This window comes from Lycorma delicatula, chromosome 2, assembly GCF_047948215.1.
Source record: "Lycorma delicatula isolate Av1 chromosome 2, ASM4794821v1, whole genome shotgun sequence".
NCBI classification, from domain to species: domain Eukaryota; kingdom Metazoa; phylum Arthropoda; class Insecta; order Hemiptera; family Fulgoridae; genus Lycorma; species Lycorma delicatula.
The window spans coordinates 132215255-132231864 of record NC_134456.1 but is presented as its reverse complement, the minus strand read 5'-3'; the positions used below and the strand labels follow the sequence as shown (position 1 = coordinate 132231864).

Genomic DNA, 16610 nt, shown 5'->3' with positions numbered 1-16610 from the left:
TGATTAATGTTTGCAATTTCAATATAGTTAAATTTCAGACAATATTATTAAATTTATATTGGAACTGATCTTGACATTACAACAAAATACCAATAATTCTAGCGATGTCTTTTAAGAAAAGTATCAAACAGTAATTTAAACAACCATTTATCTACCATTAAACAAAACGATTCTGTTAATCAGGGATTATATAACTAAATATGGATTTTTAAATGATTACTTGATTCTTTGATATATAAAACCATGAATTAGGAAAGTTGTCGGCAAATTGTTGTAAATGCTCGTAGATTCCAAAGTTATGTTTAAATAATGCACTCGTAAAAGTTATCAAAAATGTAAATCCGAGCAAAATTACCTCACTTACCAGTAAAAAGAAAGTGTGTGTGTCAAAAAATGTTTCATGTGCAATGCAGTAAGTGTATAATAAAATAAAATAAAAAAATCTTTAAAATATATATATATATATATATATATATATATATATATATATATATATATATATAGAGGCTCTATATAATTTTTTTAAAATGATTTATTTAATGTAAAAACATTAATGATTTGTGTACATCAAAATGTACATAATTTATATTATTCCACATATTCCACAATATGTAAATGCAAAAAGTAATAAAATTTTATTTTAAAAAGTAAAAAGAAAATAAATATTAAAATCTTTAATTCGGAAATAATTCAACAAATTTTAAGTTAATTTTTTACACACCTATAAAACAAAAAAAAATATATATATAATCTTTGGGGAATAGAAAATATCTTTACTCATTTTAGATAATATTACAATTTTATCCTTTACAGAAATAATTCTCAAAAATTATCTCACTCCGTAATAAATGCCGGGGTTTTCTTTTAAATAGAGTATAGTTTTAAGCAAAAATCCAAATCATCATGTAGGGATTTTCAGCACATTGACTTTAGTAATGCAAGAAATTGGTTGAATATCCCTACCCGATAAATTGGTGTTTGTCAGGTAAGCTAATGTATTGATTAGCCCCCGCCACACAACTCAATAAGGAGAAAAACGCACTATTACAGTTGGGAATTACTGTGTAAGTTTTATTACATATATGAGATTCCTGTTTTTTTGTCGCACTGAGAAGAATAATAATACGTAATAATACGATTCTGTGCTTTTAGAACAAACTGTAATATGTTGAAATTAGTTAAACGAAGTCAAATTTTGCCAAGAATAGAATAAAAATCATTATTCCCTCAATATATATCCTTGATAAATATTGATGTTTGAGGGATACTGTTTGCTTCTATATTATCTAGTCTTTTAATTTAAGTCCTTTTAACAGAAAAATGATATTCACACTGTTACCTGATTAGCCTTAAAAAATGATTTAAAAAAGTTACTTTTTTAATTATTTGCGTTAAATCTGTTATCCTTAAAGTGGTTAGAACAGATAAAAGTTGAGTTTAGGATTTAAAAGAAAAATAATTCGGAAATTATTGTGACGTATTTAAAAAAATAAATTAATTATATATAAGAGTTTGATAAATGGAGATAGTTCCGCTGTTTTAGAAGAGTTCTATTTATAATCTTATAATAATCAAGAGGAAATTTACTACACATTTACATTTTATTGTGCGACCACCTGTTAAAATAATATAATTTAATACCTGTTTAAAAAAAAGCTTATAACACAGTTGTAGGATTTTCCTGTCACGCGGTTGCCTCGTTCCGGGAAAGTCCTACAACTGTGGATTGTTTCTGATGTACAGCTTACTCACACTACACACACAACTTAATTAAAAATATTTACCATTTTAATATTTTTTCGTTTATATTTAATTCAATGATTCTAACTAAAGCCCGCGCGCAAATTGTATTTTATTCTAGCGGCGGCGACGGTTGGAACTAACGAAACTAATGTAATTTCACAACGAACCTTCAAATTTCGTTTGTACGGTCGGCAAACGGTGTAGCCGCAAAGCTTAACGCACCAGGTATTGAGTTAAGCGGGCGATTGAGTTCAGGACCCAGCCAGACCGAGTTATTTTTTTACACTTTAAATAATATTAATTTATTTAATTCTACCGTTCACCTGTGACATCACAACATAGCAGTAGTTTAGAGCATTTTTTTCAGGTGTGGTTGCGATTTCTCAAAACTTTTTTTGTAAATATTTATTACTTTTTAATTGTTAACAAATGTGTCTAAGAAAAACGTACCTTAATTAGGCGAAATCTCGAAATACTAAGGGTGAACTTGCTCTACAGCCTCAACCCCTTAACCTTTTAATTTGAAAATTTAATGACATCAACGCTTAATATTTAAAATTAATTTGAACACATTTGTTCAAAATCTGTTCAGTAATTTTGAAGATGATTTAGAGGCCAACACCGAACACACGTACACACGAACATTAACGTTCGAAAAATTTCCAGGTTTTTGGGTTCCTTAATTGTCAAAACGTCAAGATCCGGTGAAAACCGCATTTGTCCAAATTAAACCGATTACAGCTTTCCCTTTTAGAGCTATAGCTCTGCTGTAGCGCTATGTAGACAGGAAAGTAAAAGTTATACAGATGTACTTTTATAAAAAATCAACAATTTTATTTGTTTTACATTTCGAGGATGTTTTGTTCTTTCCCTTGTCTTATGATGTAAAATTACATTACTTTCGTTCATTAAATATGTGTAAACTTCTTTGAACTAAATGTGATAAAATACACACACTGCCGTTACAACAAAATACATGAATGGTTGCAAATATTGATTTGATCGGTCAGAATTAATGTGATATAATAATACGTAAAATCCATGGGTAAAAGAGCTACACTGAAATCCAATTAAGAATTTATTTACTGTAAATTTGATATAGAAGTCCACGTTAGCGACATTTAAAGGATAATGAGTTTCAGTTACATCTTATGCTTGGTAATGATTCAATTAAAACTTGAAAAATCAGTTTATAAGTAAATCTTTGGGTAAAAGAGCTACACTGAAATCCAATTAAGAATTTATTTACTGTAAATTTGATATAGAAGTCCACGTTAGCGACATTTAAAGGATAATGAGTTTCAGTTACATCTTATGCTTGGTAATGATTCAATTAAAACTTGAAAAATCAGTTTATAAGTAAATCTTTGCTGAATAAAAAATTTGTTGTTAATAAAATGTTTAATAAAAATATAAAAAAGTTCACCATTTAAAAACTAGTTTTGAAGCGTTTTTCAAATTTATTCAAAGTTTTTTCGGACTTCATTAAAAATTAAATAAAAAAAAATAAAATTACCTAATATTCCTAGACGATAATTGACCGTTATTACGATAATGTGTCCGTAGCCGGCAAGGACGCTGCCATCGTAAGGATTCCCAGAGTTCCATTCGTAGGATTCCCCGTGAAGAAACACAAGGACTGCATAAGGCGCTTCTAATCCTCGGCTTCCTGAAAAAAATTTACAAAATACTATAAAACTTTCATTTGTTTTTTTTTTTTAATTTTATAGAATGTCGAATATAATATTATTAAAGGTAATATTATTCAGTTATTCTATAAGTAATATTGCAAAACTAACCTCCATAACAGATTCATAAGTGACCACCATTTGGTAATTGAAAAGTGCTTCAGGGTTACTTTTAAGCGCCTTTTATTTGCTTTCCAAAATACTCAACATTGTGTTTTCCTTTACTACTTTTAAAATTTATGTAACGATGGAAGGAGGTATTTTAAAGTAGAACACTTGAATCCTTGTATCACAAGAAATAATTTTTGTTTTTAAGATATTTTATTGTTTGTCTATTTTATTCATTATTTAATTCGCTTTAATATATTTTAATCTAATTAATAAAGTTAACTTTCTGACAAATCGTTCATTTCCTAAGAATTATAGAAAATTCCGTTTAAGAGAGAGGATCGTGTAGCATTTGTTGGAAAATCGAATAAGATTGTTCCAAGTTATTTCAACAATAATCGAAATCTATATTTATATTTCTCACATGCAGACTTTTGTCAAGTTTTGCAAGAGGTTGTAAGCTTCCTACGAGGAGGTTATTTATTTAGATGATTGTTTTTTTAGGTTAGATTTTATTTCGAGCGAAAAATAATAATTGATTATACATACTTTTTATCGATTGCCAAACTGAAACGTCAATCCTCTTTAAATCAACTAATTATTTACATTGATTATTAGTATTGAGAAATGGTATAATTGCTTTATATGTTGGACCACTTTGGATGAATAGTGGCTAACAGCCGCCTGAAGAAAGAAACTTGTAAAAATAAAAGTTTGTATTCTGTTTAATTTTCAAGTATATGGTAACTGAATCAGACAGTAATTCAAGTTTAATAGTAACTCGGTAATAATAAGCTTGTGCATGGGAATATCAAAGGGAAATTTTATGAAAAATGCCATCTGACCAGAATTCAAATCCTGGACCTCCAGATGAAAGGTCGAGACGCTACTGCTCCGTCATGGTTAATAAACAAACAAGTCTTAGAAATCTTAACTTTGATTAAAAGAAAAGTAAAATTACTAGAGAAAAATCAGCTTTTACTTTAATACATTTTTTTTTTTTATTAACAAAAAACAGGTAATGATAAAACACTAGCATTTAAACTTTATTACTTTGACCGACATGTTGACATTACTGACTATAATTAGTTATATTTCACTTTATAATTCATCTAGGTATGGTGTAATCCAACCCGAATATATTGTACTGTCAGTGTTCAGTACTGAAATAATATAATATAATATAATTATATTACATTATAATATAATTTAATTTCGTCGATCTAAAATCATTGAATATCTAGTGTGAGTTTATAAACCAAATAACATTGCTTGGTAATCAATATATATAATTTGATTTGAGTTTCAAGATTTTGTGAAGGCTATATAATGTCGCATATTCGAAAAATATGCTTTCAGGGAAACTATACTAAAATATACTTTCACAGGCGAGAAACTTACATCATAATAACAAAATAAAAAGGAATGTGGAGAAACAACAAAAGAACCTTCTACAAGATCTAAGCTAAAACTCTTAGGATTGTAGAAGTATCAACTATTTTTACCTAACATTCCAATTAATTTTTAATAAATTTCAATTGAAAATACTCAGCATATCAATTTAAATTAAGGCTACATATCTAAACGCTATAATAATCAAATACTTTGCATCCATGATGAGAAAGAATGAAAAATATGATATCGTCCGTCCAGTCTTTTCGCTTACAATCCCCCCCCCCCCAAAATTTATTGATATTAGTTGATATTTATTGAACATAAGGTATCTTAATATTGTTAATTACCACTGAAATTTATTGATAAGGTAATGCTGAATTTGATTGTAGGTAATGCTGTATTTAGATTGAAACTGTTCTTTTCATCCTTACTTTATTGATATTGTAGGTTATTGTTCAGTCACTTACTTGCTTATTTTACTGTAAAACCTTTGCATTCATCAGTATAGAGTACTGTGGTATTATAGTATTAATCACTATTTTCAGGGATAGGGTTATAAAAGAAAAGACCCAAATTGTCTCTGCAGTCAAATAATTCTCAAAAGATTCTTAAGAAATTTCTACGTAAAGGTACCAAGAAAAATTTAAAACGAGATCACTAGAGAATCTCTAATGACCCTCAATAAAGTATACAACATTGTCTGTAAAGTAAATAAAAAACAACGAAGTGATAACTTGGTGTACAATAGACATTTATAACTACATAAACTAAAGTATTTACGGGTCAAACTAATAAACAGCTATTAGTCAGCTTTATAAAAAAAAATGTATATTCTTGTTAAATTAAAATCGGACTAATTGAAAATCAATTTTATATATCAATATTAATTTATTTTGAACCCAGTAGTTATATCTAAATGTTCTTTTGTGGACACTTATTTAAAGATTCGATAGTATTTAAATAAATGATCGATTTTGTATCATCTATTATCTTTTTTAAACTTATTCTTCGTCTTCAATAAACTCTTTTGACAATTAACTAATATATTATGAAACGATAATTGCTGCTTGAATTATCACCAGCTATAATAGTACACTACCTCTCTAATTATATTTAAAATTATAATGCGCTTTACCTGCTTTTCAGTTAACATTCTGTACTACGGGTGAAATATATTTTCAAAGTTCTTCTTGTGAGATGGAAGAAAGATATTTACCTCTATAAACATTAGTTAAGTAAATTTCGTGTGTTTGAATATGTTATATTTTTCGTTTAAAAAAAGTTTTCACATTGTTTTAATTTAGGTGGATCTTTTTTTTTTACATCTGCAAATTCCCTTAGTGTACCTAACTGTACCTTAAACTCGTATTTATTCACCTTGTATTTTTACAACTAAGGTTTTCAGATTTAAATAATCGTAAATATAACTACACAAAATTAAAGATAAATTATATTTTGTGCTATAGTTTTATTTTTCGCTGTGTAACAACGAATTACGAAATACGTTATTGTTAGTAACAATAGCCTATAATCATTATTATCCTTCTTTAATGATTCAGACAAATTATTATTTTTTTTTAATTTCTTGCTTGCATTTTTAAAAATGTTTTCTATAAATAAATCACATGTAATTTTTTTAAGGATATGTTAAGAAATATATACGTTACTGGAGTGTGTATGTCTGCGCGCACGCGCAGATAATACGGATTACGCCCCTGCAGATTACGAAAGTTTAGGGTTTTTAAACGAAATTTTGAAAGTTATTTTATTGCACTGAAATTTCCCCTGAATATATCCGGAACTTGATTTTCAGTAACTAAATATTGATTTATTACAATTATATTATTTTGTTAAAAATTAAAATTTTAATCTAATAAATATTTTCTCAAGAAAAACATTTCTTTTCATCCTATATTTTCTTTATTTTTCATTTAGTTTTTGTTCTGAATTCTGGCTTCATTATAAAATATTTAGATAAAATTCAGTAGCAAAATATTTATCCCTCAACCTAAACTAATTTTCAGAGCAAAACTCAACATAGAAATTGCTTATTTTATGAAGTTTACGTGTGTATTGTGTAAATGTTAATTTCGTTTTGAAAATTAATAATGTTTGAACTCATAATTGTATTAGTAATTGAAAATGTTATATGATTCTGCTGGAATTTAAAACCAATTTGCTTCACCTGTTGAAAACAGTATTTACTTTGTTTACATTGAAGATTGAGTATATTGTTCTCTCTGTCTTAAATTAAAATTTATTTATCTTAAAAATAATTAATGTTATAATAATATTGGTTTAATGTTACTATTTTAATTTATATTTCCATGTTTAACATATATCATTGCAATATATCTGTCTATAAATAGAATAATTCAATCATTATTTTCTTTTTTGTTTGTTAAATTGGTAACGAAGATGATCATTTTTATATGGTTTTTAATCTATTTGTATCCTTCATTTAAACAAAAAATTTTTTTAAAACTGGGTATATTACCCTTTTCATCTCCAAAATGTTCCTAAAGATCGAGATCTAAACAGCACATAATCTTTTAAATATAATTTTTGTTTTGGGGTTCAACCATTGATTAAAAATACCAAAATTACATTTTAAAAATGCTACAATAGAAATAATAGTAAATCCAAGGAAAAAAAAAATCACTGTTTGTTCTAATCTCAAATCGCCTTTACCATAGGTTACCAGAAGTATTTATCTGCTTTTTATAATTTACTACCTATTATTTAGAAACTCATTGCGATGTTACCCTCGTATTTTCTTATACATTAATAATCCTTTAACGTTTCTTATACGTTCTATTCTTAAGGATCCTACAACTTCTGTTTCATTCCTCGTATATAGTCATTCTCTGATTACAAAAAATATGTCAGCTATTTCTGTTTTTGTTCTGTTTTTTAGTCCTTTCACCAACAGAATTTTCAAATTTATTGATGAAAGACAAGGAAAATCTTAAAATACAAAATTTTAATATTTTATTTTTTTTATTTTTCTAAAACGTTCTGTTTATGTAGCAACACATAAAATCGAAGACACACACACACATATATATATATATATATATATTTATCTTTTCCTTTCTAAGTAACCGAAGAAGTTTTAATGTGTTGAGTTTAGGTAAAACTGATGAGTGTAAGTTTTAATCGTGTAATTTTTGTTTTCATTTATCTTCATAAAACTAAAAGAAATGTAGTTAAAGAAAAGCGTTAAATGTTGTCATTATCGACATTATCTATTGGTCATTATTGATTTCGGTAAGTAGTACGCTTTCTGAAATCATTTTTTTTCAACAATCAGCTTCAATATTGAAGCTATAAGTAAATCGTATGGCTTCCTGTCACTTGAAATAATATAAAAAAAATTACACTTGAGTACAAAAAAATTAATATAAATAAATACAAATACTATGAATAAATACTGGTAACTATAAAATAACATAATATTTGATAGTGTCTTTGAATATGGTATCTTCACACCATTAATCAAGTCGGGTATGTAAGTAGGGTGATAATTACAAATCAACAATTAAACTGCAATAAATGAAACATTAACATTAAGATAACGGTAGATAAAAAATAAACGTAAACATCCATAGATATGAATAACCAAAAATAAAACTTATAAATAATTATAAGAACTGTTATCTCCAACAAAGCCGATCATGTTGACGGTCCATCAACCAGAACCAGCATATGGAGACTTTTCAGCCTCCTAACATCCTCACTGTTGTCAAACAAATTCAAAATGCTTCTCCAACCTGGACACATATCTCGAAATTTGGTGTTCAACCTCATTTCTAACGTATGGAATGCTTATCTAATCGTCAAGCTCAGTATTCCTCGCGAACAAGGCGCTTGGATTATGTTCCGTAGTATTCTATTTCAGAACCGTTGAATGATCTCCACACTGCTGTTACTAGATGTGCCTCAGTGTTCAATACCGTAAGTTCATATCGGCTTCAAGAACGCCTTGTATAGCAGAATGTTTTTGGATAAAAAACGTTTTAAATTCCTTACCCAATATCCAGTACATCTTTTAAAAACTTAATGTTAAGAAACTTCCTTTTCTCCTAACATTACCTCACCAAATTAAAGTTGTACGGCGATGAAGTTAAAAACCCAGGTACCTCACCTTACTGGCATAATGTATCCAAACTCCGTTTAAATGAACTTCTGGACAATATTTTCTTCTGTGATCGTATGTGGCTAGATTTTGTCGGATTTGCCTTTATTTTCCATTTACGAAGCAAAATGCTGATTGTACACAGTGCAGGTTATAATTTCTCAGAGGCTATATTTGAGATTCGTTAAGGAATTCATTAAAAATTTGACAGTGTTCTAAAGTTGTTACCGATGGAACAAATTTGCACAAATTAAAAATGTTCGTGTAATAGAAAAATTGTATAATGTGCAATAGAGAAAAATAAAATAAATTAATCAAATAAAATCTAACAATAAAACAAAAAATAGAAAAAGATATTTATATGATTCTGCTTTATGAAAATATTGAAATAGATTGGGTTTCAATTTGTTTATAGTTTATATATTGGGGTGTAAAGCTTAGGAAACTGCACTTTATTATAAAACAATGCTTTATTTTTTGGTCGTTATTGCTAACGTTAACGTTCTTTTACTTCTCTTCTTTAACAGCCCTTCTTCTATTATTTTTTTTACATTGGCAACTTAGCCGATAAAAAAGAACACCATATTTATGAAACACATATTTACGATAACACCATATTTACGAAATATATCGACTACTGCCATAGTTTGAATTAATGACAGAAAAAGTCTTTATTATTTCAACGAAAAAAGAAAGCCAATTTCTTCGGAAATTTTTCCTCAACTCTTATGTTTTTCTACAACCGTAACGTTATAGGGAATGAAGAAGTAAATCATAAGAACATAAGAATTTGCATAGAACATAAGAATTTTAACGGTAATAAGTATCCTATACCAAAAGTTAATTAAAAAGAATAGAAGTGCGTTCTTCAAAGATTTCTGCTGCGTTATTCACGGAGAAGAATGTAATATTATTAACGTTATTCATATTATTAACATGAAAATGTATAATATTAACTTTTGAGGCTGACAATATGCCAATTAAGGCAGTCCTAAATCGTAATTTATCAGTTTTATTAGTGACACATTTATAACATTCAATAACGTCAATATCTAAGTATATTTAAGATCATTACTCTTCGAGGAAGCAACTCCAAACAGTACCTCTTATAAATAAAATTCCACTTAATATTTTTTTTTTTTTTTTTTAATAACAATTCAAATATTATAGAAGAATCTACAGAAAATCTAAAATTCTCACTCATTGGCATCTACGCCATCTTTCAAAAAGCAATTTTATGCTAAAACGATTACTGCTTTGTAAGTTAGAATTTTTACAAAATTGCTCATGCCTAATCATTTAGAGAATGTCAACGTAAGATTTAAATTTTACTAAAAATCAATTATGGATTTGGAAAATCGAATTGAGATATGTTGCAATCAAAAATAAAAATCATTTGACATTGAACTGATATCATCATATTAGTTTCATATTTTGAGTAATGTTAAACATACAGATGTGTTTTATACTGAATGACAAGTGTATTTGAAATATCAAACAGAATGTTATTTGAAGTAGGTATAAGAGCTACATTGTAATATTAAATCAAATTGTCATGCATTATAATTATAAAGCCATAGATATAGTAGATATGTTCTGAACACATTTTATGTATGCAATGCAATTATACAGCCACAAATATAGTGGAGATACAAGATGTCCTTAACATTATGTCTGTGTTGAAAGTTAAATTAAACGCTTCTAGTTCAAATAAATAACATTTGTGAGCGAATTTGTTTGATGCAATTAATTCAGAAATATTCCTTTGTTGTAAATACTGTATGAAAAAAATGCTCACTTACAATTCACAGGCTAAATTTAAAAAAAAAAAAAACATTAGTATGCTTTTTAACAGTGATAATGAAACTAATCATAATCTCGAATTTTTTTGTAGAATCTCTACTTAGATCTATTCCGTTTTATAAAATAAAAATATTATATCATGGATAACCAAGTTTCAGTTCTATTTTAAAATAGAACTGAAACCATTTTTTTATGCATTGGCGGTAAGGATGCATCACTAAAAATTTTATTTTTTTTTAGAAAATATATAATTTTGTTTTGTTTACCAGTCAAATAACTGATTTGCTGCTACTATCCATTCGTTTCTCTTTCATATTAATCTTTTAACTTAAACATAAAACTTACAACCTATGTTCTGCGGTATCATTTTATATTAATTTTTTGTCTTCCTTAACAGATTTTACCTTCTGTCTCTTTATGTATGATTTACATCAGTAAAGTAACAAATGTATTTTTATTTTTTTCATTTATTTATCAGAACAAGATAAATATTCTCCTCAACTTTTGATAGCAGTGAAAAGCTGTTCGTATTCGAAAACCTTTATTATTCATATCATAAAACATATTATTACGTAACATTTTACATATTTGCTTGTTATCTGATTAAAATCAGATTCTAAACTTGGTTTATTTGGTTACGATTTTAGATTGTTAATTTGTTACTTCATGTGATGAATTTTATAAGAAAAGATATTTATGCCGGAAGACATCTTATTTTATGTTCTTTGATTTAGGGAGAGTGTTCAAAATGACACAGAGTATTGGAAAATTACTTGAATGTAAGTAAACATAATTTTTTAACTACAAACTATATTGCTTTTGTTAATCTATAAGAGGTAGCGTTGGAAAAGCCAATTCCTCAATGACAATTCTTCAAAACAGCTGACCATATGGGTTATCTCATAGTGGAATTTAATAAACATTGCTATCTTTTACCTCAGTAGAAGTATTGAAATAGTCAATTGTACGTTTCAAGTAATTATTGTTATAGAAGGTACAGTTCTGATTTATAGTATTGGGGTCTTGGGCGATTCTCATTTTCCAGGTTTCAAAAAATTACCATACATAATACATTATTGTTAATTTGATCGATATTTCCAAGAAAGAAGTATATTTCTTGACTGATCATTGATAAAACACTTGAATTACGTTCACACGCCGGAAATCTACTTGAGATTGAATTGAGTTCACTTCACCTAATCATTCATTGATCCAGGCATGAATTAATTACTGTTAAAGCAGTCTGCTTATTTTGAATATAAGTCCCACAAGTCGGATAATTCATAAATCGACGTTTCATTAGTTGCGTAAATCCCAGGGATGGAATTTGTACTTAATAACAGTTCCTCCTTTCACGTTTTAAACAAGGTATTCAACGGTTTCCTCATGAAATAAATTTTTCATCATTTCCAAATCACCTGAACTATTTCTTGTTAACAAAATATTATTCTTTAATTTTTTTTTTTTGTAACAGACGTCAGCCATATTCAATATCATTAGCGACCGCTTATAAAGTTTATGGATGATCATAATATTGTTTTATCTGAAGTCTTTCAATTATGTAGGTGTGTTTCCTTATGAAAATTTCCACTGATTCCATTGCTTGCAGATTTAACTTCAATTCTGTTTCTGAATAATTCGTAGAAGTTATTCATCCAGTTTAGAAAATAATACATGACATTAGCTATCACAGCGCATGTTTATATAAGTTATGTAAATAAGTAATATAGTGGTGGAAGGGTGCCCTCCACGTACTGGGCCTTGTTATTCATGATCCTTGATATTTTTTGCAACTGTTTACTCCACTAAGTAGTTTTCTGCATGGAAAACACGACGGTAATTTTACTCCATTATAGTATCCAGAGATACTCACTCTGAGCACTCCTGACGAATAGGGTGCATAGTAGTGTTACAGGCATTGTCAGTGCTACAGACAATGCAGAACGTGACTCTGCAAACGACGATCTCTATAATACGTCACCGGTATAAAGAAAAAGGTTTGAAATATTTTTTTTTAACGCAGGGAAAATATCTTAGATAAGAAACTAGTGAGGATTGTCAGTAAAAATACTAACAAGTCAAAATTTAATTTAACAAGACCTGAACAAGTATAGCTGACCAGGATAAGAATTGAAGATATTAATTTAACATGATATAAATAATTTAAGATGGCAGGTAAAGTTGAACCCATACATATTGGGATAAGAAACAGTCAGGTATATATTGAGAAACTATAAATCTTTCAAGACTGTTTTAACTAGACTGAAGATTTCCACCTTTTTTGAAAAAAATGATGCCAAATTTAATTTTTAACCCATATGTAAGGTTTTAACATTGAATTAAATCTAAGAACTTGGTGTCTCTACTGGAATAATATTTAAAGCACCTTACGTTTTATTTTATTCAAAATTGTTTATTGAATAATGCCACGTTATTCGTATTTTGAAAAATATTTACAGGAATTAGTAAGGAAAAATTTATATCATAAAACTTATCATATAAACCTAGTATAACATATATAATACAAATATTAAACCAAAATTTATACATTCAAAAAAGAGTGTTACAATGCTATTATCTGGTACAAACTGAAACAGGTTGTCTTGTAAAATTGAAAGACAGAACCAGTTCTTCACTTTGTAAAGTCTTACACTTGTAAGAATTATTTTTATTGTTACTATTTGTACTAATTTATTGTTTATCTTTTAATTTAGAAGTTCACGTTTCAGTATTATTTAACTTCTATCTTTTACAAGAAATTATGAAAATTTTAGGTTAAATATAATTCATTAATATAACAATAGCCTATTATTCTACAAGCTAAATTACTATTCAACACCAAATAACACTTTTATCATGAAACAGGCAGAAACACACAAATATCAAAAATAAAAATAAAAATAAGAATACAATATAAAACAATATTAATTTTTTCTAATTTAGTTCACCAACTATGAAACACAAGTCTATAAAGCACTGTGGAAAATAAAGACCAACTTCACAATATGCATACCAAAACCTTCCTTCCTTTTTTATTTTCCAAATTTCTTCCAAACCTCTATCAGAATAAACATTTCAGCACTGGCTGGTATTGATTTTACTGGCAGAACAAGAAACATATGTGGTAAATTGCGGAGCAGTAGTTCTATCGAAACTTTGTAAAGGTGGTCGTGGACTTGGCTCAACGAAATATCCATCTACTCCAGCTAGTGCCATTGCAACTGCTCTGATAAAACTTTCTGAGTAACGTTTTTGCCTGTAATTTTTTTGTATAAGATATAGCCACTGATAATAGCCACAGTAACAAGTAAAAAAAAAGTTAATTTACCACAATTTTATTGTTTTGCTATGAAAAGTTTAATAGCTGTGTAACTGATCTGCCCTATCGACACCAACTTTGTTCAGGTTGTAGTCAACATTTAGGTCTGGCTTGATGACTTACTTTGACCTACCCCTGGCTCTCACTTTTATTTGTGAAAATATAGTCTCATGCTTTATGGATAGTGCATAAACATCTCTTGTCGATCTCCATTTGCATACAAGTAAATCAGCTGTACGACGGTACAAAATCTCACCTCTTTTCAATTTTTTTTTTGTTTTGTTAGCAGATCCCGTGTGTTCTTCATAACATTCCCGACACCAGCTGTTTGCTTCCCCCACAAAAAAATGAGTAAAACCGGGCTAGTGTAAAAACGGTTCATGTAAATGCAGTGCCCCTTACAAAATACTGACAGCACAATCTTTCAGATATTCCTTGAATAATATTATCTTTGTCTCCAAAGTTCCTGTATAAATATCACACACAATTAAGGACATACCCAGTAGATGCAACACATAATTTTATGTAAAGTTTTATTCCATATTTATTATTAAGAATATACCCTTATTTTTCATGTATATTCTAAACCCTTCTTGACTTCTAAATGAACATAGGCCTTCATCAACTATCCGATTTGCATAAGGTTTGAAACTTACATTACTATTTTTTAAAAGGAATAAAAAAATCCATAATTTTATCATTAGGATCATGTCCTTGACCGACGAATTGGGATTTACAAGTAGTGCGTACATTATGCCTTTGAATCTATTACGGGATAGAAGCCTCTTTAAAAACAGAGTTCCAAGAAATATATCTATGATCCAGTAATAATTGATGTCAGGCAATCTTAATAAACTCATACGAAAAACAAAAGAAATAAAATTATATATATCATTCAATTTTACAGTTGTCAATCTTTGCCAAATTGCAAAAATGCAATGCCTTCTCAAAAATGCAATTCTGGAAAGTTCATAGCGGTTAAAATTTTTATAATTTTTTTTGTGACGTTTATACAAAAAAATATTGAAAAACAGTCAAACTCCGAACAGTCATCATCAGGTGCAACAACAGACGAAACATCCTGAAAAATAGGTCTCTAGATATGTTTTTTTCGCTTCAACACCGTAGCTCAACCGGTTGCCGACCGGCGGACAAAAAAATCGCGCCGTATTACGTAGGCTGTTGAGTGGGAAGTAGTAGAAATTATGAGAATATTCAAATCACTTTCAGTGTAAAGGATTGTCATCTGACTTCTTACAAGTAATTTGCTATATTTTTATTTTACTATATAACCAATCATTTCAGTAAATGTTTTCCTAAGAGTGAATGTGTTTTACGTAAATGCCTGAAATTTGCGTATATAGTGTTTTTATGATAGTAAGTGTATGAATGTGTTAAATTAGGAAAGGATGAAATGTGAATTTACTGAAAGTGACTTGTGCATTGGCAGTTTGCTTAATGCAAAATTTAATGATGGCTAATGGCTTTAAAAGCCGATTACTAATAGAAAACAATTAATCATAAATAAATGTTTATAAATTATCGCTGAACTAAAGGTCACTTAGACGAGTATCAGAGAACTTTTGATATTTTACTGGCTTATATAATTTCCAATTATTTAAATTAACTAATTTTGAAAACAAGAAAACCTTGGTTTTTTGTAAATATAAATTTTGTAAATCTGATTATTTAAATAACTGATTCCAGCGATGAAACAGAATTTTCTAACTTGTATTGCTCTTGGTAATCAGAACAATGTCGGATTAATCCTGGTAGTCCGTAAAGTTGTCCTGGGGAAACGTTCGACTTTTAGTCAGTTTTTATTTTTTGATTTTCTTTTTTTTTTTAAGAAATCAATGAATAACTCTTGCTATTATAGGAAATACCGTTTCTATTCTGGAAATGGGCTTCTACGTAATAAATATTATGTAAAATTAGTTAATTGACTAATACTATTATTCCTGTTAATCATCCTATTTTAAATATGACTACAAACCCAACTGATCTATCAAACTATTTGGAATGATTGTTTTTGTTAGTTATTCCTTACACTGATGCTAAAAATTTAACAGTTCCTGTTGATATATCAGTAACTATAATTACTGAAGTGAGATTAAATTAGCTCTAAATGAGCTCTTTCGTTACTTTTACTAAAATATTAAACCAAATCTTTATAGAATCAAAATATAAATGAAAATATATAATTTGGATGAATTATACGGTGTAGATATAAGGCTAAAATCATGAGAAAAAAGGGCAGATCTAGTTGTTTCCATGACCATAGATTGACTATCTTTCCGCTCGACAGCGTCATTAACATTGATAGAGGCTCCTGAGCAGAAGGCCTCCTGTGTTCAGTTGGTTAAATATAAATCTGTAGTTACAGTTCAATTTATTATCTGTAGATAGCACAATT

At 28.3% G+C, this 16610-nt stretch overlaps 1 protein-coding gene and 1 long non-coding RNA gene across 2 annotated transcripts in view; one reads left to right on the top strand and one right to left on the bottom strand.

Moving 5' to 3' along the window:
- The window catches only part of LOC142320255 (uncharacterized), a 521142-nt gene that overhangs the window by 336485 nt on the left and 168047 nt on the right, over nt 1-16610 (top strand). The gene's annotated exons all lie outside the window — the stretch shown is intronic.
- LOC142320254 (neuroligin-1-like) overlaps nt 1-16610 on the bottom strand; it is a 289299-nt gene that overhangs the window by 140621 nt on the left and 132068 nt on the right. Inside the window, exon 3 of the mRNA XM_075357956.1 lies at nt 3260-3412. Within this exon, the coding sequence (XP_075214071.1) occupies nt 3260-3412 (153 nt within the window). The remainder of the gene's footprint in view (nt 1-3259; nt 3413-16610) is intronic.